The sequence below is a fragment of the Xenopus tropicalis genome, chromosome 8 (assembly GCF_000004195.4).
Source record: "Xenopus tropicalis strain Nigerian chromosome 8, UCB_Xtro_10.0, whole genome shotgun sequence".
In the NCBI taxonomy this organism is placed as follows: domain Eukaryota; kingdom Metazoa; phylum Chordata; class Amphibia; order Anura; family Pipidae; genus Xenopus; species Xenopus tropicalis.
In genome coordinates, this window is record NC_030684.2 from 143,587,618 (window position 1) to 143,614,856 (window position 27,239).

The 27,239-nt window shown below is 48.6% G+C and overlaps 2 protein-coding genes across 7 annotated transcripts; both read right to left on the reverse strand.

The window, feature by feature from the left end:
• Positions 1 to 12,921: 12,921 nt before the first annotated feature.
• Positions 12,922 to 14,766, reverse strand: LOC116406646 (cocaine- and amphetamine-regulated transcript protein-like). Its single transcript, XM_031891097.1, has 3 exons — positions 14,404 to 14,766; positions 13,859 to 13,939; positions 12,922 to 13,120 (listed from the first exon to the last, which is right to left on the reverse strand). Exons 1-3 carry the CDS (start codon positions 14,548 to 14,550, stop codon positions 13,013 to 13,015), a joined length of 336 nt encoding a protein of 111 aa, XP_031746957.1. The 5' UTR covers positions 14,551 to 14,766; the 3' UTR covers positions 12,922 to 13,012.
• Positions 14,767 to 18,039: 3,273 nt separating this feature from the next.
• Positions 18,040 to 25,706, reverse strand: creb3l4 (cAMP responsive element binding protein 3-like 4). 6 transcript variants are annotated; one of them, XM_031890589.1, is made up of 10 exons: positions 25,537 to 25,706; positions 22,436 to 22,634; positions 20,889 to 21,156; positions 20,556 to 20,686; positions 20,393 to 20,479; positions 20,071 to 20,177; positions 19,778 to 19,846; positions 19,509 to 19,593; positions 19,299 to 19,398; positions 18,040 to 18,784 (listed from the first exon to the last, which is right to left on the reverse strand). In XM_031890589.1, exons 2-10 carry the CDS (start codon positions 22,601 to 22,603, stop codon positions 18,492 to 18,494), a joined length of 1,308 nt encoding a protein of 435 aa, XP_031746449.1. In that variant the 5' UTR covers positions 22,604 to 22,634; positions 25,537 to 25,706; the 3' UTR covers positions 18,040 to 18,491. The 6 variants fall into 6 exon arrangements, with proteins under 6 accessions (XP_031746449.1, XP_031746448.1, XP_031746447.1 ...); XM_031890588.1 differs by having other exon boundaries at positions 22,436 to 22,637; XM_031890587.1 differs by lacking the exon at positions 25,537 to 25,706 and adding an exon at positions 24,834 to 25,032.
• Between the last annotated feature and the right edge of the window lie 1,533 nt (positions 25,707 to 27,239).

A 27,239-nucleotide genomic window follows, 5' to 3' on the forward strand; every position in this document is an offset into this window, starting at 1 on the left:
GGTTCTGGGGTATTATACATGGAATTGGCACTGTATTTATCCTGCTGTGGGTTCTGGGGTATTATACATGGAATTGGTACTGTATTTATCTGCTGTGGGTTCTGGGGTATTATACATGGAATTGGCACTGTATTTATCCTGCTGTGGGTTCTGGGGTATTATACATGGAATTGGCACTGTATTTATCCTGCTGTGGGTTCTGGGGTATTATACATGGAATTGGCACTGTATTTATCCCGCTGTGGGTTCTGGGGTATTATACATGGAATTGGCACTGTATTTATCCCGCTGTGGGTTCTGGGGTATTATACATGGAATTGGCACTGTATTTATCTGCTGTGGGTTCTGGGGTATTATACATGGAATTGGCACTGTATTTATCCCGCTGTGGGTTCTGGGGTATTATACATGGAATTTGCACTGTATTTATCTGCTGTGGGTTCTGGGGTATTATACATGGAATTGGCACTGTATTTATCCCGCTGTGGGTTCTGGGGTATTATACATGGAATTGGCACTGTATTTATCCCGCTGTGGGTTCTGGGGTATTATACATGGAATTGGCACTGTATTTATCCTGCTGTGGGTTCTGGGGTATTATACATGGAATTGGCACTGTATTTATCTGCTGTGGGTTCTGGGGTATTATACATGGAATTGGCACTGTATTTATCCCGCTGTGGGTTCTGGGGTATTATACATGGAATTTGCACTGTATTTATCTGCTGTGGGTTCTGGGGTATTATACATGGAATTGGCACTGTATTTATCTGCTGTGGGTTCTGGGGTATTATACATGGAATTGGCACTGTATTTATCCCGCTGTGGGTTCTGGGGTATTATACATGGAATTGGCACTGTATTTATCTGCTGTGGGTTCTGGGGTATTATACATGGAATTGGCACTGTATTTATCCCGCTGTGGGTTCTGGGGTATTATACATGGAATTGGCACTGTATTTATCTGCTGTGGGTTCTGGGGTATTATACATGGAACTGGCACTGTATTTATCTGCTGTGGGTTCTGGGGTATTATACATGGAATTGGCACTGTATTTATCCCGCTGTGGGTTCTGGGGTATTATACATGGAATTGGCACTGTATTTATCTGCTGTGGGTTCTGGGGTATTATACATGGAATTGGCCCTGTATTTATCTGCTGTGTGTTCTGGGGTATTATACATGGAATTGGCCCTGTATTTATCCCCCTGTGGGTTCTGGGGTATTATACATGGAATTGGCACTGTATTTATCTGCTGTGGGTTCTGGGGTATTATACATGGAATTGGCCCTGTATTTATCTGCTGTGTGTTCTGGGGTATTATACATGGAATTGGCACTGTATTTATCCTGCTGTGGGTTCTGGGGTATTATACATGGAATTGGCCCTGTATTTATCTGCTGTGGGTTCTGGGGTATTATACATGGAATTGGCACTGTATTTATCTGCTGTGGGTTCTGGGGTATTATACATGGAATTGGCACTGTATTTATCTGCTGTGGGTTCTGGGGTATTATACATGGAATTGGCCCTGTATTTATCTGCTGTGTGTTCTGGGGTATTATACATGGAATTGGCACTGTATTTATCTGCTGTGGGTTCTGGGGTATTATACATGGAATTGGCCCTGTATTTATCTGCTGTGTGTTCTGGGGTATTATACATGGAATTGGCACTGTATTTATCCTGCTGTGGGTTCTGGGGTATTATACATGGAATTGGCACTGTATTTATCCCGCTGTGGGTTCTGGGGTATTATACATGGAATTGGCACTGTATTTATCTGCTGTGGGTTCTGGGGTATTATACATGGAATTGGCCCTGTATTTATCTGCTGTGTGTTCTGGGGTATTATACATGGAATTGGCCCTGTATTTATCCCCCTGTGGGTTCTGGGGTATTATACATGGAATTGGCACTGTATTTATCTGCTGTGGGTTCTGGGGTATTATACATGGAATTGGCCCTGTATTTATCTGCTGTGGGTTCTGGGGTATTATACATGGAATTGGCACTGTATTTATCCCGCTGTGGGTTCTGGGGTATTATACATGGAATTGGCACTGTATTTATCCCGCTGTGGGTTCTGGGGTATTATACATGGAATTGGCACTGTATTTATCCTGCTGTGGGTTCTGGGGTATTATACATGGAATTGGCCCGTTATTTATCCTGCTGTGGGTTCTGGGGTATTATACATGGAATTGGCGCTGTATTTATCTGCTGTGGGTTCTGGGGTATTATACATGGAATTGGCACTGTATTTATCCTGCTGTGGGTTCTGGGGTATTATACATGAAATTGGCACTGTATTTATCCCGCTGTGGGTTCTGGGGTATTATACATGAAATTGGCGCTGTATTTATCCCGCTGTGGGTTCTGGGGTATTATACATGGAATTGGCACTGTATTTATCCCGCTGTGGGTTCTGGGGTATTATACATGGAATTGGCACTGTATTTATCCTGCTGTGGGTTCTGGGGTATTATACATGGAATTGGCACTGTATTTATCCCGCTGTGGGTTCTGGGGTATTATACATGGAATTGGCCCTGTATTTATCCCGCTGTGGGTTCTGGGGTATTATACATGGAATTGGCACTGTATTTATCCCGCTGTGGGTTCTGGGGGTATTATACATGGAATTGGCACTGTATTTATCCCGCTGTGGGTTCTGGGGTATTATACATGGAATTGGCACTGTATTTATCCCGCTGTGGGTTCTGGGGAATTATACATGGAATTGGCACTGTATTTATCCCGCTGTGGGTTCTGGGGTATTATACATGGAATTGGCACTGTATTTATGCCGCTGTGGGTTCTGGGGTATTATACATGGAATTGGCACTGTATTTATCCCGCTGTGGGTTCTGGGGTATTATACATGGAATTGGCACTGTATTTATCCCGCTGTGGGTTCTGGGGTATTTAATATGGAATTGGCACTGTATTTATCTGCTGTGGGTTCTGGGGTATTATACATGAAATTGGCACTGTATTTATCCCGCTGTGGGTTCTGGGGTATTTAATATGGAATTGGCACTGTATTTATCCTGCTGTGGGTTCTGGGGTATTATACATGGAATTGGCACTGTATTTATCCCGCTGTGGGTTCTGGGGTATTATACATGGAATTGGCACTGTATTTATCCTGCTGTGGGTTCTGGGGTATTATACATGGAATTGGCACTGTATTTATCCTGCTGTGGGTTCTGGGGTATTATACATGGAATTGGCACTGTATTTATCCTGCTGTGGGTTCTGGGGTATTATACATGGAATTGGCACTGTATTTATCTGCTGTTGGTTCTGGGGTATTATACATGGAATTGGCACTGTATTTATCCTGCTGTGGGTTCTGGGGTATTATACATGGAATTGGCACTGTATTTATCCTGCTGTGGGTTCTGGAGTATTATACATGGAATTGGCACTGTATTTATCTGCTGTGGGTTCTGGGGTATTATACATGGAATTGGCACTGTATTTATCCTGCTGTGGGTTCTGGGGTATTATACATGGAATTGGCACTGTATTTATCCTGCTGTAGGTTCTGGGGTATAATACATGGAATTGGCACTGTATTTATCTGCTGTGGGTTCTGGGGTATTATACATGGAATTGGCACTGTATTTATCTGCTGTGGGTTCTGGGGTATTATACATGGAATTGGCACTGTATTTATCTGCTGTGGGTTCTGGGGTATTATACATGGAATTGGCCCTGTATTTATCCTGCTGTGGGTTCTGGGGTATTATACATGGAATTGGCACTGTATTTATCCCGCTGTGGGTTCTGGGGTATTATACATGGAATTGGCACTGTATTTATCCTGCTGTGGGTTCTGGGGTATTATACATGGAATTGGCACTGTATTTATCCCGCTGTGGGCTCTGGGGTATTATACATGGAATTGGCACTGTATTATCCTGCTGTGGGTTCTGGGGTATTATACATGGAATTGGCACTGTATTTATCCTGCTGTGTGTTCTGGGGTATTATACATGGAATTGGCACTGTATTTATCCTGCTGTGGGTTCTGGGGTATTATACATGGAATTGGCACTGTATTTATCCTGCTGTGTGTTCTGGGGTATTATACATGGAATTGGCACTGTATTTATCTGCTGTGGGTTCTGGGGTATTATACATGGAATTGGCACTGTATTTATCCTGCTGTGGGTTCTGGGGTATTATACATGGAATTGGCACTGTATTTATCCTGCTGTAGGTTCTGGGGTATAATACATGGAATTGGCACTGTATTTATCTGCTGTGGGTTCTGGGGTATTATACATGGAATTGGCACTGTATTTATCTGCTGTGGTTCTGGGGTATTATACATGGAATTGGCACTGTATTTATCTGCTTGTGGGTTCTGGGGTATTATACATGGAATTGGCCCTGTATTTATCCTGCTGTGGGTTCTGGGGTATTATACATGGAATTGGCACTGTATTTATCCCGCTGTGGGTTCTGGGGTATTATACATGGAATTGGCACTGTATTTATCCTGCTGTGGGTTCTGGGGTATTATACATGGAATTGGCACTGTATTTATCCCGCTGTGGGCTCTGGGGTATTATACATGGAATTGGCACTGTATTTATCCTGCTGTGGGTTCTGGGGTATTATACATGGAATTGGCACTGTATTTATCCTGCTGTGTGTTCTGGGGTATTATACATGGAATTGGCACTGTATTTATCCTGCTGTGGGTTCTGGGGTATTATACATGGAATTGGCACTGTATTTATCCTGCTGTGGGTTCTGGGGTATTATACATGGAATTGGCACTGTATTTATCCCGCTGTGGGTTCTGGGGAATTATACATGGAATTGGCACTGTATTTATCCCGCTGTGGGTTCTGGGGTATTATACATGGAATTGGCACTGTATTTATGCCGCTGTGGGTTCTGGGGTATTATACATGGAATTGGCACTGTATTTATCCCGCTGTGGGTTCTGGGGTATTATACATGGAATTGGCACTGTATTTATCCCGCTGTGGGTTCTGGGGTATTTAATATGGAATTGGCACTGTATTTATCCCGCTGTGGGTTCTGGGGTATTATACATGAAATTGGCACTGTATTTATCCTGCTGTGGGTTCTGGGGTATTATACATGGGATTGGCACTGTATTTATCCCGCTGTGGGTTCTGGGGTATTATACATGGAATTGGCACTGTATTTATCCCGCTGTGGGTTCTGGGGTATTATACATGGAATTGGCACTGTATTTATCCTGCTGTGGGTTCTGGGGTATTATACATGGAATTGGCACTGTATTTATCCCGCTGTGGGTTCTGGGGTATTATACATGGAATTGGCACTGTATTTATCCTGCTGTGGGTTCTGGGGTATTATACATGGAATTGGCACTGTATTTATCCTGCATTGGGTTCTGGGGTATTATACATGGAATTGGCACTGTATTTATCTGCTGTGGGTTCTGGGGTATTATACATGGAATTGGCACTGTATTTATCCTGCTGTGGGTTCTGGGGTATTATACATGGAATTGGCACTGTATTTATCCTGCTGTGGGTTCTGGAGTATTATACATGGATTTGGCACTGTATTTATCTGCTGTGGGTTCTGGGGTATTATACATGGAATTGGCACTGTATTTATCTGCTGTGGGTTCTGGGGTATTATACATGGAATTGGCACTGTATTTATCCTGCTGTGGGTTCTGGAGTATTATACATGGAATTGGCACTGTATTTATCCTGCTGTGGGTTCTGGGGTATTATACATGGAATTGGCACTGTATTTATCTGCTGTGGGTTCTGGGGTATTATACATGGAATTGGCACTGTATTTATCCTGCTGTAGGTTCTGGGGTATAATACATGGAATTGGCACTGTATTTATCCTGCTGTAGGTTCTGGGGTATAATACATGGAATTGGCACTGTATTTATCCCGCTGTGGGTTCTGGGGTATTATACATGGAATTGGCACTGTATTTATCCTGCTGTAGGTTCTGGGGTATAATACATGGAATTGGCACTGTATTTATCCCGCTGTGGGTTCTGGGGTATTATACATGGAATTGGCACTGTATTTATCCTGCTGTGGGTTCTGGGGTATTATACATGGAATTGGCACTGTATTTATCCCGCTGTGGGCTCTGGGGTATTATACATGGAATTGGCACTGTATTTATCCTGCTGTGGGTTCTGGGGTATTATACATGGAATTGGCACTGTATTTATCTGCTGTGGGTTCTGGGGTATTATACATGGAATTGGCACTGTATTTATCCCGCTGTGGGTTCTGGGGTATTATACATGGAATTGGCACTGTATTTATCTGCTGTGGGTTCTGGGGTATTATACATGGAATTGGCACTGTATTTATCCCGCTGTGGGTTCTGGGGTATTATACATGGAATTGGCACTGTATTTATCCTGCTGTGGGTTCTGGGGTATTATACATGGAATTGGCACTGTATTTATCCCGCTGTGGGTTCTGGGGTATTATACATGGAATTGGCACTGTATTTATCCTGCTGTGGGTTCTGGGGTATTATACATGGAATTGGCACTGTATTTATCTGCTGTGGGTTCTGGGGTATTATACATGGAATTGGCACTGTATTTATCCTGCTGTGGGTTCTGGAGTATTATACATGGAATTGGCACTGTATTTATATCCTGCTATGGGTTCTGGGGTATTTAATATGGAATTGGCACTGTATTTATCCTGCTGTGGGTTCTGGGGTATTATACATGGAATTGGCACTGTATTTATCCCGCTGTGGGCTCTGGGGTATTATACATGGAATTGGCACTGTATTTATCCTGCTGTGGGTTCTGGGGTATTATACATGGAATTGGCACTGTATTTATCTGCTGTGGGTTCTGGGGTATTATACATGGAATTGGCACTGTATTTATCCCGCTGTGGGTTCTGGGGTATTATACATGGAATTGGCACTGTATTTATCCCGCTGTGGGTTCTGGGGTATTATACATGGAATTGGCACTGTATTTATATCCTGCTGTGGGTTCTGGGTATTATACATGGAATTGGCACTGTATTTATCCTGCTGTGGGTTCTGGGGTATTATACATGGAATTGGCACTGTATTTATCCTGCTGTGGGTTCTGGGGTATTATACATGGAATTGGCACTGTATTTATCCTGCTGTGGGTTCTGGGATATTATACATGGAATTGGCACTGTATTTATCCCGCTGTGGGTTCTGGGGTATTATACATGGAATTGGCACTGTATTTATCCTGCTGTGGGTTCTGGGGTATTATACATGGAATTGGCACTGTATTTATCCTGCTGTGAGTTCTGGGGTATTATACATGGAATTGGCACTGTATTTATCCTGCTGTGGGTTCTGGGGTATTATACATGGAATTGGCACTGTATTTATCCCGCTGTGGGTTCTGGGGTATTATACATGGGATTGGGGGAATAAGGGGGGCAGTTTGGAGTAACGCTCACTGCCCGTACTGTGCTGTATCCCCGCTGACATTTGGCTTCCCACAGACTGTAAGAGTGATGCCCATAACAGATAGCAGCAGGCTATTGGATTAGCTGAGCCAATTCCGTGGGTTAGAGGGGGCTTATTAGCCGAGCGCCGGGGGCTACCGGCCCATCAATCAGTAATAATAATGGCGGCTTGCCACAGCAGACAAACACCAGTTGCCGGGGGCACAAGGAGAGAAGCGCAGAGATTTGTCTGATTTATCCCTTTCCCATTACATTTCTCCGACCAATCACCTCATTGTCTCCTCTCGGCACCGGAGATCCGATCTCTCCCCCCCCAGAGCGGGTCCCGGACTCACAGCCAATGCTCATCACTCCCAGATAATAATATCATTTCTCTCTATCCCCCCCCCGGCGCCGACAGATAATGGACTGGCAGCGGCTGAAATTCCCCCATTAATGTCAATTCGCCTCCCAGTTTATCTCCCAAATGAGATTGCCCGATAGCAAAATAAATATGGCAGATTATTGGTCTGACGTTCGATGAGACATTTGCAATTTTGTACCCACAGATTTAACCCTTAACCCTCCCAGGGCGTATCCCAGGGACTGCTGCACGGCAACCCTCCAGCCGTTGCTGAACTACAGGTCTCTTCAGCCATATCAGAGAAACACAGGGACGTATCACCTTTGGCCAAGTTTTAACATGTTATAGAATGGCCAATTCTAAGCAGCTTTTCAATTGGTCTTCAATTTTTATCTTTTATAGTTTTTGAATTATTTGCCTTCTTCTTTCAAATGGGGGTCACTGACCCCGGCAGCCAAACCCTATTGCTCTGTGAGGCTCCCGTTTTATTGTTACTGTTACTTTTTATTCCTTATCTTTCTATTCAGCCCCTCTCCTATTCATATATCAGTCTCTCATTCAAATCCCTCCCTGGTTGCTAAGGTAATTTGAGCTCTAGCAACAGGAGAACTGACCCCAGCAGCCAAAACCTATTGCTCTGTGAGGCTCCCGTTTTATTGTTACTGTTACTTTTTATTCCTTATCTTTCTATTCAGCCCCTCTCCTATTCATATATCAGTCTCTCATTCAAATCCCTCCCTGGTTGCTAAGGTAATTTGAGCTCTAGCAACAGGAGAACTGACCCCAGCAGCCAAAACCTATTGCTCTGTGAGGCTCCAGTTTTATTGTTATTGTTACTTTTTATTCTTTATCTTCCTGTCAGCCCCTCCCCTATTCATATATCAGCCTCTCATTCAAATCACTCCCTGGTTGCTAAGGTAATTTGAGCCCTAGCAACAGTATATCTGACCCCAGCAGCCAAACCCTATTGCTCTGTGAGGCTCCAGTTTTATTGTTATTGTTACTTTTTATTCCTTATCTTTCTATTCAGCCCCTCCCCTATTCATATACCAGTCACCACTCCCTGGTTACTAAGGTAACGTGGACCCTAGCAACCGGATAGCTGCTAAACAAAAATATTGAGATAAAAAAACTACACTTACTCACTTTTTATTCCTTATCTTTCTATTCAGACCCTCCCCTATTCCTATACCAGTCACCACTCCCTGGTTACTAAGGTAACATGGACCCTAGCAACCGGATAGCTGCTAAACAAAAATATTGAGATAAAAAAAAACTACACTTACTCACTTTTTATTCCTTATCTTTCTATTCAGACCCTCCCCTATTCATATACCCGCCTCTCATTCAATCCACTCCCTGGTTACTAAGGTAACTTGGACCCTAGCAACCAGACAGCTGCTAAACTGCAAACAGCAGAGCTGCTAAACAAAAATATTGAGATAAAAAAACTACACTTACTCACTTTTTATTCCTTATCTTTCTATTCAGACCCTCCCCTATTCCTATACCAGTCACCACTCCCTGGTTACTAAGGTAACGTGGACCCTAGCAACCGGATAGCTGCTAAACAAAAATATTGAGATAAAAAAAAAACTACACTTACTCACTTTTTATTCCTTATCTTTCTATTCAGACCCTCCCCTATTCATATACCCGCCTCTCATTCAATCCACTCCCTGGTTACTAAGGTAACTTGGACCCTAGCAACCAGACAGCTGGTAAACTGCAAACAGCAGAGCTGCTAAACAAAAATATTGAGATAAAAAAACTACACTTACTCACTTTTTATTCCTTATCTTTCTATTCAGACCCTCCCCTATTCCTATACCAGCCTCTCATTCAAACAGCTCCCTGGTTGCTAAGGTAAAGTGGACCCTAGCAACCAGATAGCTGCTGAAAACTTGTTAAACAACCTATAAAGGCCATTTTTGGCCCTAGGGGCTACGTGGTGGCGGAAGGTGGCCCCGGGGCAGTGGTTATATAAAGAACTATGGGCTCAGGGAACCTTTCCATGGGCGGATAATCACTTCCCTTGGCTTTAGCCTGAGACCTATTTAACTCTTATATAACCAGCTTGGCCCCTTAATGCGGCCCCTGACGCTCCTCGTGTGTAAAATCCTTGAGCTGTGATCCCTCCGTCAGGCTCCCTGCCCTGTGTGTGGCATTAGGGGCCGGGGCACTAAGTGGCGCTCACATAATCATTCCAATAGCCAGCACTGTATCACCCCTATACCAACCTAAACCGCAGAGCAAGCAATTGCTGGAGGGCCCCAATAACTTAGGGCCCAATGCATTTTAGTATGATGTAGAGAGCGATATTCCACAACAATTTGCAATTGGTCTTCATTTTTTATTTTTTAAATTATTTAGCTTTTTGTGCAGCCACTCTTTCAGCAGCTATCTGGTTGCTATGTTCTAAATGACCCTAGTAACCAGGCAGTGGCGTGGGTATATGAATAGGGTAGGGGCTGAATAGAAAGATAAGGAATAAAAAGTAACAATAACAATAAAACTGGAGCCTCACAGAGCAATAGGGTTTGGCTGCCTGGGTCAGTTCTCCTGTTGCTAGGGCTCAAATTACCTTAGCAACCAGGGTGTGGTTTGAATGAGAGACAGGAATATGAATGAGGGAGGGGCTGAATAGAAAGATAAGGAATAAATAGTAACAATAAAACTGGAGCCTCACAGAGCAATAGGGTTTGGCTGCCGGGGTCAGGTATACTGTTGCTAGGGCTCAAATTACCTTAGCAACCAGGCAGTGGTTTGAATGAGAGGCGGGTATATGAATAGGGGAGGGGCTGAATAGAAAGATAAGGAATAAAAAGTAACAATAACAATAAAACTGGAGCCTCACAGAGCAATAGGGTTTGGCTGCCGGGGTCAGATATACTGTTGCTAGGGCTCAAATTACCTTAGCAACCAGGGAGTGATTTGAATGAGAGGCTGGTATATGAATAGGGGAGGGACTGAATAGAAAGATAAGGAATAAAAAGTAACAATAACAATAAAACTGGAGCCTCACAGAGCAATAGGGTTTGGCTGCCGGGGTCAGTTCTCCTGTTGCTAGGGCTCAAATTACCTTAGCAACCAGGGACTGGTTTGAATGAGAGGCGGGTATATGAATAGGGGAGGGGCTGAATAGAAAGATAAGGAATAAAAAGTAACAATAACAATAAAACTGGAGCCTCACAGAGCAATAGGGTTTGGCTGCCGGGGTCAGTGACCCCCATTTGAAAGCTGCAAAGAGTTGGAAGAAAAAGGCAAATAACTAAAAAACTATACAAAATAAGAAACAAAGACCAATTGAAAAGTTGCAAAGAACTATCCTTTCTATAACATACTAAAAGTTATTTAAAAAGGTTTTGCAGTGAAGCCGCTAAGGTGTAGTTCTGCCTCTGACTGGGGCACAGCAGGCATTGCACACAGTCCTACCCCGGGATGAAGAGCTAGCACTCTAATGTTTATTCTTATTGGCTGCTGTTCAGTCTAGCACTCTGTGCTCTGATAGGTAGGCTCAGACCCCTGTTACTGGCTACCAGTTGGTATATCCCCTATAAATGTTTCAATGCTCTGATTGGCTATAAGTTGGTCTTGTGCTCCGATTGGCTTACAGAGAAACCAATACTTCTGCTGTTATGTCAATCAGCCTGGGATATTAACGAGATACTAATTAACATGCCGTGGGCATTGCTGGAGTAAGGGCAGGAGTGGCAGATACTGCCCCCTATCTACACAATGTATCTGCCCTATTGCTAGGGTGTGGGAGGGTGGCATTGTGCCCTTATGGCAGTGCCAGATCATTGCCCTCTGGGAGGCATTTAGCTGATATGTTCCTCTTGCACATAGGGCACGTAGGGTAGGAGGGAATGTAGAGAAACACCTAGAGACAGGGGTAGGTGGCACAGGGGTAGGTGGCACAGGGGTAGGTGGCACAGGGGTAGGTGGCACAGGGGTAGGTGGCACAGGGGTGGGTGGCACAGGGGTGGGTGGCACAGGGGTAGGTGGCACAGGGGTAGTGGTACAGGGGTAGGTGGCACAGGGGTAGGTGGCACAGGGGTAGGTGGCACAGGGGTAGTGGTACAGGGGTAGGTGGCACAGGGGTAGGTGGCATAGGGGTAGTGGTACAGGGGTAGGTGGCACAGGGGTGGGTGGCACAGGGGTAGTGGTACAGGGGTAGGTGGCACAGGGGTAGGTGGCATAGGGGTAGTGGTACAGGGGTAGGTGGCACAGGGGTAGGAGGCACAGGGGTAGTGGTACAGGGGTAGGTGGCACAGAGGTAGGTGGCACAGGGGTAGATAGCACAGGGGTAGTGGTACAGGGGTAGGTGGCACAGGGGTAGGTGGCACAGGGGTAGGTGGCACAGGGATAGTGGCACAGGGGCAAGTGGCACAGGGGCAGGTGGCACAGGGGTAGTGGTACAGGGGTAGGTGGCACAGGGGTAGGTGGCACAGGGGCAAGTGGCACAGGGGCAGGTGGCACAGGGGTAGTGGCACAGGAGCGGGTGGCACAGGGGCTGGTGGCACAGGGGTAGGTCGCACAGGGGTAGGTGGCACTGGGGTAGTGGAACAGGGGCAAGTGGCACAGGGGTAGGTGGTACAGGGGTAGGTGGCACAGGGGTAGGTGGCACAGGGATAGGTGGCACAGGGGTAGGCGGCACAGGGGTAGGCGGCACAGGGGTAGGCAGGACAGGGGTAGGCGGCACAGGGGTAGGCGGCACAGGGGTAGGCGGCACAGGGGTAGTGGCACAGGGGTAGGCGGCACAGGGGTAGGCGGCACAGGGGTAGGCGGCACAGGGGTAGGTGGCACAGGGGTAGGTGGCACAGGGATAGTGGCACAGGGGTAGGTGGCACAGGGGTAGTGGCACAGGGGTAGTGGCACAGGGGTAGGCGGCACAGGGGTAGGCGGCACAGGGGTAGCCGGCACAGGGGTAGCCGGCACAGGGGTAGGCGGCACAGGGGTAGGCGGTACGGGGGTAGGTGGCACAGGGGTAGGTGCCAGTGAGACAGTTATTACCGAGCCCTGGGCACCCAATTAAAGGCTTCACGTGTGACACTGGCGCGACAGAGACTTCCCTACCAATAAACACACACACGGCTGCTTTCAGGTTTTCTTTTCATTACACACAGACACGGGGTTACAGCCAGGGGGCGCCATCCGAGAAGGGAAAGCCTGGGCTCAGCCATTGGCTAATAACAGCGCAGCAGGAAGGAATTGCACGATGTCCCTCGCAGGCAGTCGCACAGCTTCCCGATCCGGGGCCCCCGCTTCATGGCACAGCGCCCCCCCACGTCACACTGCGGGTACAGGAGAGATACAGTCACACTGTGTTTATCCAATGAGCTAATAATCCTTATGCTATACTGGCCGGGGGCTCTCAGTATCACTCATGCACTATACGGGATAATGTACCCCCTACTGTAAATGATAAGGATATTAGCCGTCACTGAGGGGTTCTGTGCCCCCCATATAAAGGCACAAGGCTGCAGGCTGAGTTATACAGGGAACTCTGAGTATCACTCATGTATTATAAGGGATAATGTACCCCCTACTGTAAATGATAAGGATATTAGCAGTCACTGAGGGGTTCTGTGCCCCCCATATAAAGGCACAAGGCTGCAGGCTGAGTTATACAGGGAACTCTGAGTATCACTCATGTATTATAAGGGATACTGTACCCCCTACTGTAAATGATAAGGATATTAGCAGTCACTGAGGGGTTCTGTGCCCCCCATATAAAGGCACAAGGCTGCAGGCTGAGTTATACAGGGAACTCTGAGTATCACTCATGTATTATAAGGGATAATGTACCCCCTACTGTAAATGATAAGGATATTAGCAGTCACTGAGGGGTTCTGTGCCCATATAAAGGCACAAGGCTGCAGGCTGAGTTATACAGGGAACTCTGAGTATCACTCATGTATTATAAGGGATAATGTACCCCCTACTATAAATGCTAAGGATATTAGCAGTCACCGAGGGGCAATAGGTACACCCTGCCCCCCCATCACCATCCCAGGATGGCCGGTTCTTACCCAGGGAAGTTGGCCGACTCTTCTTTGGAGCCTGATGCCTTTATCTTGGTTATAGTCCAACATCTCTTCCAGTGCCGCAGCCTGCAACGGAGGAGACAAGTGAGAGGGGGGGGGGGGGGCACCCTTGGGGCAAAATGCAGAGAGTCGGGGCAATATGAGGAGAAAATGCTGTCTGACTATTGGGGGTCACTGACCCCAGCAACCAAAACATTCTAAACATTCTTCTCAGGAACCCTGCAATTGGTTTTCCTTTTCAATTTCTAATCGGCTCCCTGGTTGCTAGGGTAACAAACTCATATCAACCAGAGAAAAAAAGCTCTATGGCTGCTCTGATTGGTGGGATTGACCCATACCATACGCTGGGTGGGGTGGGGGGAGCCTGTGACCCCTATACATTATCCCTATAATGGTAGGCACCAATGTTACAGGGGGGCATCATGGGGGCAGATTTTTAGAATTGTTTCATTTACTACCCCCCCCATAGAATTAATATTCCTATACAATAAGTATATTATTACCCTGGCACAGGGCACGGGGCTACTCACCAGGCTGTTGGGTGGCAGGGTATCATATTCCAACGCCAACTCCTGCCCCGAGTCCTCTCCTTGCCCCCCCCTGATAAGGAGACAGACACAGAGGGCAAACAGCAGGGCACGGTACCCGGGGGGCAACAGGCTCCTCACCTTGGGCATCTCTCCTTGGCTCAGATGTGCGAGTGCCAGCGCCGATACAGCTCCTCTCACCTCTGCCCACTGAGGCCCCCCTTTATATTCCTCCGGGGGGAGGTTTCTCTGCAAAATATCCGTCCCACTGCCCCCCCCCCCCCCGTCTCACAGACCCCAAGAGTAATCTCAGCACTTTATATGTATCCATTCCCTTTATCAGCTTAGTCGCTCTTCCCTGTACTTTCTCTATTTCATTACTGCCCCCCCTTATATATTTATATATAGTGACCCCCCCCCTTAACTGCCCCTTCCCCAGTGTAACCAATCCCAACTGGGCCAGCCTTTCCCCATAACTGAGCCCATTCCCTTTATCAGCTTAGTCGCTCTTCCCTGTACTTTCTCTATTTCATTACTGCCCCCCCTTATATATTTATATATAGTGACCCCCCCTTAACTGCCCCCCCCCCAGTGTAACCAATCCCAACTGGGCCAGCCTTTCCCCATAACTGAGCCCATTCCCTTTATCAGCTTAGTCGCTCTTCCCTGTACTTTCTCTATTTCATTACTGCCCCCCCTTATATATTTATATATAGTGACCCCCCCCCCCTTAACTGCCCCCCCCCCCAGTGTAACCAATCCCAACTGGGCCAGCCTTTCCCCATAACTGAGCCCATTCCCTTTATCAGCTTAGTCGCTCTTCCCTGTACTTTCTCTATTTCATTACTGCCCCCCTTATATATTTATATATAGTGACCCCCCCTTAACTGCCCCCCCCCAGTGTAACCAATCCCAACTGGGCCAGCCTTTCCCCATAACTGAGCCCATTCCCTTTATCAGCTTAGTCGCTCTTCCCTGTACTTTCTCTATTTCATTACTGCCCCCCCCTTATATATTTATATATAGTGACCCCCCCTTAACTGCCCCCCCCCCCCCAGTGTAACCAATCCCAACTGGGCCAGCCTTTCCCCATAACTGAGCCCATTCCCTTTATCAGCTTAGTCGCTCTTCCCTGTACTTTCTCTATTTCATTACTGCCCCCCCTTATATATTTATATATAGTGACCCCCCCTTAACTGCCCCTTCCCCAGTGTAACCAATCCCAACTGGGCCAGCCTTTCCCCATAACTGAGCCCATTCCCTTTATCAGCTTAGTCGCTCTTCCCTGTACTTTCTCTATTTCATTACTGCCCCCCCTTATATATTTATATATAGTGACCCCCCCTTAACTGCCCCCCCCCAGTGTAACCAATCCCAACTGGGCCAGCCTTTCCCCATAACTGAGCCCATTCCCTTTATCAGCTTAGTCGCTCTTCCCTGTACTTTCTCTATTTCATTACTGCCCCCCCTTATATATTTATATATAGTGACCCCCCCTTAACTGCCCCTTCCCCAGTGTAACCAATCCCAACTGGGCCAGCCTTTCCCCATAACTGAGCCCATTCCCTTTATCAGCTTAGTCGCTCTTCCCTGTACTTTCTCTATTTCATTACTGCCCCCCCCCTTATATATTTATATATAGTGACCCCCCCCCCCCCCCAGTGTAACCAATCCCAACTGGGCCAGCCTTTCCCCATAACTGAGCCCATTCCCTTTATCAGCTTAGTCGCTCTTCCCTGTACTTTCTCTATTTCATTACTGCCCCCCCCTTATATATTTATATATAGTGACCCCCCCCTTAACTGCCCCCCCCCCCAGTGTAACCAATCCCAACTGGGCCAGCCTTTCCCCATAACTGAGCCCATTCCCTTTATCAGCTTAGTCGCTCTTCCCTGTACTTTCTCTATTTCATTACTGCCCCCCCTTATATATTTATATATAGTGACCCCCCCCTTAACTGCCCCCCCCCAGTGTAACCAATCCCAACTGGGCCAGCCTTTCCCCATAACTGAGCCCATTCCCTTTATCAGCTTAGTCGCTCTTCCCTGTACTTTCTCTATTTCATTACTGCCCCCCCTTATATATTTATATATAGTGACCCCCCCCCTTAACTGCCCCTTCCCCAGTGTAACCTCCTCCATATTAACTGCCATGAGTGATCTGCACAATGGGACATGCTGGCAAATGTAGTTCAGCCACATACAGACTGTTCACCTCATATGAAACTCACACGTTACAGGGTTATCTATCATAACAATAGACAGTATGCTGCAGGCTGCACTAGTGTATATGTTGCCACGTAGTAGTAATGTAAGAAACAGGCGGGGGGGGGGGGGGGGCATTCCCTATCAGCACCCAATGGGTTACATCACTGTGTGACGCACGGGGTTACACAGGTCTGCGCAGCAGGAGGCGCACGTGATTGGTAGGTGTGAAAATGCCAGGGTGTAAGTCACAGAGCCATGGGGCAAAAGTGTAAAGTCCACCCTCCCTGTGAAAACATGTTTGCTTTGTACTCACACAATGATGGGTGTGTAGCCCGGGTTAAGCAGGAACTGCCTGTGTCCCTCACTGTTATACTGTCAGTTCTGCCTTTCAGCCCCCCCCATTCCTTTACTGTATTAGTCCCACTGGCCCTGCTGGGAGGCTGTTCCCTGTACCTACCCCCCTTTCTGTAAAGTAGCACTTCCCTATGTTCCCTTTCTGCCCCCCCCCCCCCCATTCCTTTACTGTATCAGTCCCACTGGCCCTGCTGGGAGGCAGTTCCCTGTATCTATGCCCCTTACTGTATCAGTCCCACTGGCCCTGCTGGGAGGCAGTTCCCTGTATCTATGCCCCTTACTGTATCAGTCCCACCGGCCCTGCTGGGAGGCAGTTCCCTGTACCTACCCCCCTTTCTGTAAAGTAGCACTTCCTTATGTTCCCTTTCAGCCCCCCCCCCCCCCATTCCTTTACTGTATTAGTCCCACCGGCCCTGCTGGGAGGCAGTTCCCTGTATCTATGCCCCTTACTGTATTAGTCCCACCGGCCCTGCTGGGAGGCAGTTCCCTGTATCTATGCCCCTTACTGTATTAGTCCCACCGGCCCTGCTGGGAGGCAGTTCCCTGTATCTACCCCCCTTTCTGTAAAGTAGCACTTCCTTATGTTCCCTTTCAGCCCCCCCCCCCCCATTCCTTTACTGTATTAGTCCCACCGGCCCTGCTGGGAGGCAGTTCCATGTATCTATGCCCCTTACTGTATCAGTCCCACCGGCCCTGCTGGGAGGCAGTTCCCTGTATCTATGCCCCTTACTGTATTAGTCCCACCGGCCCTGCTGGGAGGCAGTTCCCTGTATCTATGCCCCTTACTGTATTAGTCCCACCGGCCCTGCTGGGGGGCTGTTCCCTGTATCTATGCCCCTTACTGTATCAGTCCCACCGGCCCTGCTGGGAGGCAGTTCCCTGTACCTACCCCCCTTTCTGTAAAGTAGCACTTCCTTATGTTCCCTTTCAGCCTCCCCCCCTATTCCTTTACTGTATCAGTCCCACCGGCCCTGCTGGGAGGCAGTTCCCTGTACCTACCCCCCTGAGTACCTAATTGCCCCCCGGGGCACACCCGTGGTTTCCTATAAATACACGGCGGGGGGCGTGAAACACAAAATACAAACTAAATAAATTTAATTAACTCTTTCCAGCCCAAATAATAACAATATAAAGTCAATCTCAGTATAAATATTATAGAATAAGAGTCTCTGAATATCAGGGAGTATCAGGCGAGGATCCTGCGGAAGGAAAGAGGCGGAGAGGAGCGGCGGCCATCTTTCCCTTGATTATTTCCCCGTGGGTATAGAGTAAAGCGCATGAATCAGCAGCGGAGTATTATGGGGGTGCCCTAATGCCTATAGTCACACGTAGGGGGCGCCACCCCCCTGCCCCAGCCAATCAGCAACGGATTTAATTGCATCCTGTGCGAGTATAGAGAAACCAGTGCAGTCTGCAGCATGCATGTAAATGAACTGCTAAGTGGCGGGGTAATCAAGGGGGTGGCGGCCCTACTCATGAAGCCCCGCCTCTCACGCCTATTTACATCACTAGCAGCCGTCTGTTTGTTTATCACATCTCGTCGGCTCTCGCAGTCTTTGATAAGTTGTCACTGCCGGGGGGCTCCCCTTTCTGCCCCAAGATGGCCGCCTCCGGTTCAGCAAGAACCTGTTCATCCGGCTCTGGAGTGGTTCGTGCTCTGTTACTGACTGGTTCCGTTTCTTCTGGATTGGGATTGGCCGGAGGAACAACATGGCGGCCGGGGTCGCCCTCTTCCCGCTGCTGAGCGCGGTGCAGGGTGTCAGACGCCTGGGGGTCGGCGACCTCGGAAAATCCTCCTTTGTTGAGAATATTACGGGATATGACTGCGGGAAGGCAGAACTCATCAGAACCAATGGAAATGGAGGGGATCAATTCCTTCATCTACCCCATGTACAGACCCAGGGGCAAAATGTCTCCCCTACTTCCCTCCCCGGGGGCCCAAGTAGGGTGGGGCCTCAATAAAAAGAAACCCCTGAAAAGACCGCCAACCCCTATATGTAGGAGCAGTAGCCAATAAGATTATTGCTTTTAAACAGCTGACCAGTAAATGCTTCCTGCTGATTGGTTGCTATGGGGCAATTTAAGTTTATGGTGTGTAAAGTTTATTGTAGGACTTGGAGATGTTTGGTTGCCAGGGTCAGTGACCCCGGCACTAAATAGGGAAATTGAGTTGCTTAGTGTTACTTGCCCTTTAATCCCCAGCCCATCTATCTCTATGGAACTATGGCTATGGTGCCCCACTTCCCCCCACCCCCAAGCAGCTCTTGGGTCCAAGAGTTCCGGGGTCACCGACCCTGGCAACCAAACATCTCCTGCCCTAGCCACGTGGTCCCTTACCTCCGGTGGGCCGGTAACTGTCTTCTTGGCTAGCGGAAGGCCTGGAGCGGAACGGGCTGTAACTGGGGAAGACCAACAGCGCCAAAGAGAAGAGTAGGATCTGCAAGAGAGCGTCAGCTCTGTGACAAGCACAAGTGCTAAGGAGCTGGCTAGGTGAAATGCAATGTGACGGGAAGGGGAGGGGCGGAGCCTTTACCGCGTGGGACGTACCAGGACACACGTGCTGGTCTGCGCCGCTTTGTTGGACGTTTGCTTGATGAGGGTCTGCAGCTTGCGGAGCTGAGTGATCAGAGATCTGCGGGGGGTTCAGATGTGAGAGATCAGTAATTAGTGCTGCCGCAGGCTCCACCGGCTTCTAAGCAGCCATGCAGCCTGGAGATTTTATAGGTAATCATTATAAATAGGGGGTGTGGTGATAAATCCCCCCGCCCATCCCATGGCCCCTCCCCATTTCACTCACCCCCCCCCACCCTACTTACATATTGTGCTTCTCCAACTCCACCACCTTCTTGTGTAGCTCCTGGTTCTGAGACGAGCAGGCCGCCACCCTGGAGGCAGAATTATACAGGGGGGGTAAATGTACGGGGCGGGTGGGCAGGAGTCTCAGTCACAACTACAAACGGTATATTGGTGTGTTATCTGGTTCTGACTCTTGAAACAATGTAGCAGAAGTCAGAACCAGCAGTGGAAAAAGTCTTAAAAACCAAGAAAAAAGTATTTTTTTTTTTTAAAAAAAAGACCAACTGCAATTTTTGTAAGGCATTTCCCAGACCTGCTCTCCAGTCCGTCGATATACTCCTTCTTGCGCCTCCGGCTGTCCTGGGCCGACTGCTTGTTCCGGATTTTCCTCCTCACCTTCTTCAGGATGCGTTCCTCGGCCTGCAGTGGGAGGAGACAGGGGAAGGGGGAGGAGCAGATTAAAAAGAGGATAGGAAATCCCGCCTCTACCCAATAAGGTTTGCCCAACTCTTTTAAAACCCATGTCTGGAGCCATCATTGGATTGGGCAACATATGGCTTGTGATGTATGTGGAGCAGAAAGGACCGCCCAATTCTCTATAGGCCACTCCCTGGACTCCTCCCACAACTACTTACCTTGGTAAGAGGCAGGTTATTGGGCAGTGCCACCCCTTCCTGGGACAGAAGCCTCTTCTCCTCCTCGGTCAGGTGGAGCTCTGGGTACTGGAGACATAAATGCCATTATTAGACCCCCGGGGGCAGGATTGGGGGGTAAATCAACGGGGCAACAAGCGCTTACCAAGGCATCCACGGCGATCAGATCAGCTGGGGTCAATCTGATGGGCAGCGGGGTGGATTTACACACGGGGGGCAGATCATTCACTATGCAGCTCTCGGGGATCAGCAAGGGGGCAGAATTCCAGTCCTCGGCTGCGGACAAAGGGGCAGTTAAATTACAGGGCAAACTAAAGACAGATTTGGGGTATTTCACCCTCCTCTGGATAAACTAGACACCTTGTCGGGTTGAACATGGCGATTGGGTGCTCTCTTGTCACACTCAGTATCTTTACAGGCAAAATATGATTAAATAAACTATAAGAGGTTTAGTTCCCCTTTAATTCCCCCCCGGTACCTAGCTGTATTGATATGACGCTGCTCATGTCACTTTGCGACTTCCTTTCCTCCAGGGAACCGATGTCATAAACCAATTCGTACACCGGGGTGGGCTGGGGGAGCGGGGGGCTGGTCTCGCTCTGCGGGGGGGTGTCGGGCCGAGGGTCGTCGGAGAATCCGCTGTCGCTCTCTGGAGATTCGGCCGCAGCCGGACCCGTGCTATAAACCTCATTGGGGTTAATCATCATCTGTAGGAATTCGTCTGTGTCTTCCCGCTCGCTCAGTCCCTGCAACCCCAAATGCACCCGCAATTAACTGGCAACAAAGGATTATGTACCCCCTACTGTAAGTGATAAGGATATTAGCAGTCACTGAGGGGTTCTGTGCCCATATAAAGGCACAAGGCTGCAGGCTGAGTTATACAGGGAACTCTGAGTATCACTCATGTATTATAAGGGATAATGTACCCCCTACTGTAAATGATAAGGATATTAGCAGTCACTGAGGGGTTCTGTGCCCCCCATATAAAGGCACAAGGCTGCAGGCTGAGTTATACAGGGAACTCTGAGTATCACTCATGTATTATAAGGGATACTGTACCCCCTACTGTAAGTGATAAGGATATTAGCAGTCACTGAGGGGTTCTGTGCCCCCCATATAAAGGCACAAGGCTGCAGGCTGAGTTATACAGGGAACTCTGAGTATCACTCATGTATTATAAGGGATAATGTACCCCCTACTGTAAATGATAAGGATATTAGCAGTCACTGAGGGGTTCTGTGCCCCCCATATAAAGGCACAAGGCTGCAGGCTGAGTTATACAGGGAACTCTGAGTATCACTCATGTATTATAAGGGATAATGTACCCCCTACTGTAAATGATAAGGATATTAGCAGTCACTGAGGGGTTCTGTGCCCCCCATATAAAGGCACAAGGCTGCAGGCTGAGTTATACAGGGAACTCTGAGTATCACTCATGTATTATAAGGGATAATGTACCCCCTACTGTAAATGATAAGGATATTAGCAGTCACTGAGGGGTTCTGTGCCCATATAAAGGCACAAGGCTGCAGGCTGAGTTATACAGGGAACTCTGAGTATCACTCATGTATTATAAGGGATAATGTACCCCCTACTGTAAATGATAAGGATATTAGCAGTCACTGAGGGGTTCTGTGCCCCCCATATAAAGGCACAAGGCTGCAGGCTGAGTTATACAGGGAACTCTGAGTATCACTCATGTATTATAAGGGATAATGTACCCCCTACTGTAAATGATAAGGATATTAGCAGTCACTGAGGGGTTCTGTGCCCCCCATATAAAGGCACAAGGCTGCAGGCTGAGTTATACAGGGAACTCTGAGTATCACTCATGTATTATAAGGGATAATGTACCCCCTACTGTAAATGATAAGGATATTAGCAGTCACTGAGGGGTTCTGTGCCCCCCATATAAAGGCACAAGGCTGCAGGCTGAGTTATACAGGGAACTCTGAGTATCACTCATGTATTATAAGGGATAATGTACCCCCTACTGTAAATGATAAGGATATTAGACCAACTTACCATGGGACCTCGTACCGGCCAATCCTCATACAGCTTCTCAGCTGGGAACTGGAGCTCCGACAGGGGGAAGTTGCTATGGTCGGGGCCCGGAAACCCCTCCGAGTGGAACAGCTCTTCTGTCTGCTCAAACAGGGAGCCCAGCAGCATGTCAGGCCTGGCTGAGTCCATTTCCCATGGAAGAGGGGGAGTCGTCTGCGATCTACTAATTGGGCACAAAATAAACAGAACTTACAATAGTGGGAGTGTCTCTCTGCTCGTTACTCCCACAAATAACTGGGGGCCATTTTAGGCTCATTTGGGGGGTTCCAAACGATACAAACCTGCCAAGAAGAAAATCCTGTCCTTTTGTACTCAAAGAAAAACTACCCTCATATCCTTTAGAATGTAAGGCCAATATACATCTGTAGGGCAAGGGGGGCAATCAGTTGGGATGTGTCAATCCCCCCCTCTTGTGGGGGCCCCACAACAGGTACTAAGGAGATTCCACTGTGGCCCACAGATACCATTATATACCTTTATATACATTAATATACATTCTGATGACAAGGAAAGTGTTAAACAAATCATTCAATACTATTTCCTCATGTTTTATCATTTTATCGCTTTATCCCCAACCCACATACACATTCCCCACATTACTAACCTGCCCCCTGCCTGGAACTGATTCTTATCCACTTCCTCATACCCCCCCATCCCATAAACGCCCCCCCCCAAATCCCCCCCTAACTGGCCTTCAGGCTGGGCCCCCTTAGCCCATAACAAGGTTACAGATATATAGAAACATTGGGGTAACAGTCACCCCGCTATAGTTCCAGGGGTACCCGGGGCACAAATAAGCACTCACCCCAAATCCCCCCCTAACTGGCCTTCAGGCTGGGCCCCCTTAGCCCATAACAAGGTTACAGATATATAGAAACATTGGGGTAACAGTCACCCCGTTATAGTTCCAGGGGTACCCAGGGCACAAATAAGCACTCACCCCAAATCCCCCCCTAACTGGCCTTCAGGCTGGGCCCCCTTAGCCCATAACAAGGTTACAGATATATAGAAACATTGGGGTAACAGTCACCCCGCTATAGTTCCAGGGGTACCCAGGGCACAAATAAGCACTCACCCCAAATCCCCCCCTAACTGGCCTTCAGGCTGGGCCCCCTTAGCCCCATAACAAGGTTACAGATATATAGAAACATTGGGGTAACAGTCACCCTGCTATAGTTCCAGGGGTACCCAGGGCACAAATAAGCACTCACCCCAAATCCCCCCTAACTGGCCTTCAGGCTGGGCCCCCTTAGCCCATAACAAGGTTACAGATATATAGAAACATTGGGGTAACAGTCACCCCGCTATAGTTCCAGGGGTACCCAGGGCACAAATAAGCACTCACCCCAAATCCCCCCTAACTGGCCCCCTTAGCCCATAACAAGGTTACAGATATATAGAAACATTGGGGTAACAGTCACCCCGCTATAGTTCCAGGGGTACCCAGGGCACAAATAAGCACTCACCCCAAATCCCCCCTAACTGGCCTTCAGGCTGGGCCCCCTTAGCCCATAACAAGGTTACAGATATATAGAAACATTGGGGTAACAGTCACCCCGCTATAGTTCCAGGGGTACCCAGGGCACAAATAAGCACTCACCCCAAATCCCCCCTAACTGGCCTTCAGGCTGGGCCCCCTTAGCCCATAACAAGGTTACAGATATATAGAAACATTGGGGTAACAGTCACCCCGCTATAGTTCCAGGGGTACCCAGGGCACAAATAAGCACTCACCCCAAATCCCCCCCCAACTGGCCTTCAGGCTGGGCCCCCTTAGCCCATAACAAGGTTACAGATATATAGAAACATTGGGGTAACAGTCACCCCGCTATAGTTCCAGGGGTACCAGAATGGGCCAAGGGAGAGTGAGAGAGAGTAGGAGTCCCCTTACCCGGTGCCAGTGAGTGAGAGAGAGTAGGAGTCCCCTTACCCGGTGCCAGTGAGTGAGAGAGAGTAGGAGTCCCCTTACCCGGTGCCAGTGAGTGAGAGAGAGTAGGAGTCCCCTTACCCGGTGCCAGTGAGTGAGAGAGAGTAGGAGTCCCCTTACCCGGTGCCAGTGAGTGAGAGAGAGTAGGAGTCCCCTTACCCGGTGCCAGTGAGTGAGAGAGAGTAGGAGTCCCCTTACCCGGTGCCAGTGAGTGAGAGAGAGTAGGAGTCCCCTTACCCGGTGCCAGTGAGTGAGAGAGAGTAGGAGTCCCCTTACCCGGTGCCAGTGAGTGAGAGAGAGTAGGAGTCCCCTTACCCGGTGCCAGTGAGTGAGAGAGAGTAGGAGTCCCCTTACCCGGTGCCAGTGAGTGAGAGAGAGTAGGAGTCCCCTTACCCGGTGCCAGTGAGTGAGAGAGAGTAGGAGTCCCCTTACCCGGTGCCAGTGAGTGAGCCCAGGCAGTGGCAGCGGCAGATTAGATCTATGAGTTCCAGGATCTGCACATCCTGGATTAAAGGGCCAAACACCCAGCCCTCTCAGCGCAGGGGAACACGGCTCTTGTTTGGCCAGTTGGGCGGGTGTGTCCCCTCCCCGGAGTCTCTCTCCGTTGCACCTGTCACACAGGTTGGCTGGGAGTTGCTAATGTCCCTGTGAGGCAGGTGAGGGAGTCGGATGGGTGTGTCGGTGCCGATGGGTGGAGGTTGGACAGTAAGTAAAGGGGAAGTAAGACCCGGGAGTGGGGCAGAAAAGAGTAAAAATAAACAGTTGGGGGTTGAAATTACACGTTAGGGTCAAGTTACCCTTTAATATTAAATAGACTGCCAATGACAGATTGAGATCCATGGGCAAACCTTGGCCCCTCTGTCTTACCCAACTCCCAGAATCCCCTGCAGTTTGGGCAGCCCAGATGTAGTGGGTAGTTGTAGCTGGGAATGGTAGCCCAGGGGATTCTGGGAGTTGGAGTAAGACAGAGGGGCCAATCTGTCATTGGCAGTTTAAATAAGCCCCGCATTTTATTTAATATTAAAGGGGAACTTGACCCTAACCTTTAGTACCTTTAGATGGACCTTTTCTGAGCAACTTGCAGTTGGTCTTCATTGTTTATTTTGTATGATTTGCGAATGATCTGCCTTCCTACCTTGCATGGGAAATGGGCTTCCAGTTGTCGGGGTCACTGACCCCCCCAAGAGCTTCTCTTTCTCCTGCTGAGGGAGTCGGTAGAACTGCACGGCTCAGCCGGGTCGGAAGGAACAAAAAGCAGATTCTTTCCTCTGTGTAAACCTGCGGGCAGGAGTGAATGGCGCACACACAGCAGTGTAAACAAGTTCTTAAAGAGAGAGAAGATTATAAATAGCACGGGGAGGTGCGGGGCAATTAATGGGACTTTGGGAACCGCCCGGCTCCTATCTGGGTGAGTGAGGAGGCACGGAGCCCCCATGTAACCCCCTGTGTAGCCCCCGACTGTAACACAAGGGCCCTGCAAAGCTGCTCCTTTAAAGGGGAACTAAAAAGCACTGGAGTTTTTTACAGACCCCTCCACCGACCACACACACCTGGTAAAAGTGCCCTGTTGGCAACCACTGGGGTGTGCCCAAAGGGCTATGAGAATGTGTGGGGGCACGGGGTGGGCACGGAGCGGGCCAAGGTGGAAAGGAACGACCCAGTGCCAATTGGGGGTGCTGTCTATGGGGGCACTGTCTATGGGGCAATTGAGGCACTGTGTATGGGGTACTGTGTATGGGGGCACTGTCTATGGGGACTGTCTATTGGGGGCACTGTGTATGGGGGCACTGTCTATGGGGACTGTCTATGGGGACAATTGGGGGCACTGTGTATGGGGAGCACTGTGTATGGAGGGTACTGTCTATGGGGCAATTGGGGGCACTTTCTATGGGGGCACTGTGTATGGGGCAATTGGGGGCACTGTGTATGGGGGGTACTGTCTATGGGGCAATTGGGGGCACTGTGTATGGGGGGGCCCAGGCCAGCATAGCATTAGGGGGCACTGTGTATGGAGGATTCTGTCTATGGGGCAACTGGACGCACTGTGAATGGGGGGTACTGTCTATGGGGGCAATTGGGGGTACTGTGTATGGGGGGGGCCTGGCCAGCATAGCGTTTGGGGGCACTGTGGTAGGGGGGCCCTAATACTTTTTATGTCTGTGTGTCCTTTGTACTGTTGGGAGGGGGGCCCAGAAAATGTTGTTGTGAGGGGCCCCGTAATTTCTGATGGTGGCCCTGGCTAAATATATCCATATTGCCCCTCCAAAATGGAGTTGTCCATTCCCTAACAGGTAATCCCGTCCTGCCCTACACACTACAGCTGTGAGCCCTTGGGAAACATCTGCGGGGGAACATATATATCTGACTGTGAGGAAAATGGAGGGGCCCCCGTAGCTTCCCATGAATGGTTAGGCCCAGGAAGTTATAAAGGGAGCTTTGTAACCAACACTTCCTGTTGGGCCGGAGGGCTGGTACCTGGGGGAATGTGAGGAGCCTGAGTGACAGGGCTGAGGGGGGGGAAGTGCCCTGGGGATTGAGCCCCGAGGGGGCAAGTTTCCAGAGAAGCCCCCCACGTAGCTGTTCAACTTGGATTTAACTGTTAGTAGCATGCAGAGAGGGATATTCTGAGGCAGTTTGCAATTGGTCTTCATTTTTTATTTGTATTTTTTAAGTTACTTCACTTGCTCGGCAGCTCTGCAGTTTGGAATTTCAGCAGTTCTCTGGTTGCTAGGGTCCAGATTACCTTAGCAACCAGGGAGTGCACTGATGAATAGGGGAGGGGCTGAATAGAAAGATAAGGAATAAAAAGTAACAATAACAATAAAACTGGAGCCTCAC

What these genes read in the sequence shown, in the direction of transcription:
- creb3l4 (XM_031890589.1), bottom strand. Translation starts at nt 22,603, where the DNA reads ATGGACTCAGCCAGGCCTGACATGCTGCTGGGCTCCCTGTTTGAGCAG. An exon ending in ATCGACGGACTGGAGAGCAG is followed by an intron (nt 19,847 to 20,070) that starts GTCTGGGAAATG and finishes TTCTGCCTCCAG; the next exon opens with GGTGGCGGCCTGCTCGTCTC. An exon ending in CAGTTACCGGCCCACCGGAG is followed by an intron (nt 18,785 to 19,298) that starts GTAAGGGACCAC and finishes GCCTTCCCGCAG; the next exon opens with TCATATCCCGTAATATTCTC.
- LOC116406646 (XM_031891097.1), bottom strand. Translation starts at nt 14,550, where the DNA reads ATGCCCAAGGTGAGGAGCCTGTTGCCCCCCGGGTACCGTGCCCTGCTG. An exon ending in CCCTGCCACCCAACAGCCTG is followed by an intron (nt 13,940 to 14,403) that starts GTGAGTAGCCCC and finishes CCTCCGTTGCAG; the next exon opens with GCTGCGGCACTGGAAGAGAT. An exon ending in GAGTCGGCCAACTTCCCTGG is followed by an intron (nt 13,121 to 13,858) that starts GTAAGAACCGGC and finishes CTGTACCCGCAG; the next exon opens with TGTGACGTGGGGGGGCGCTG.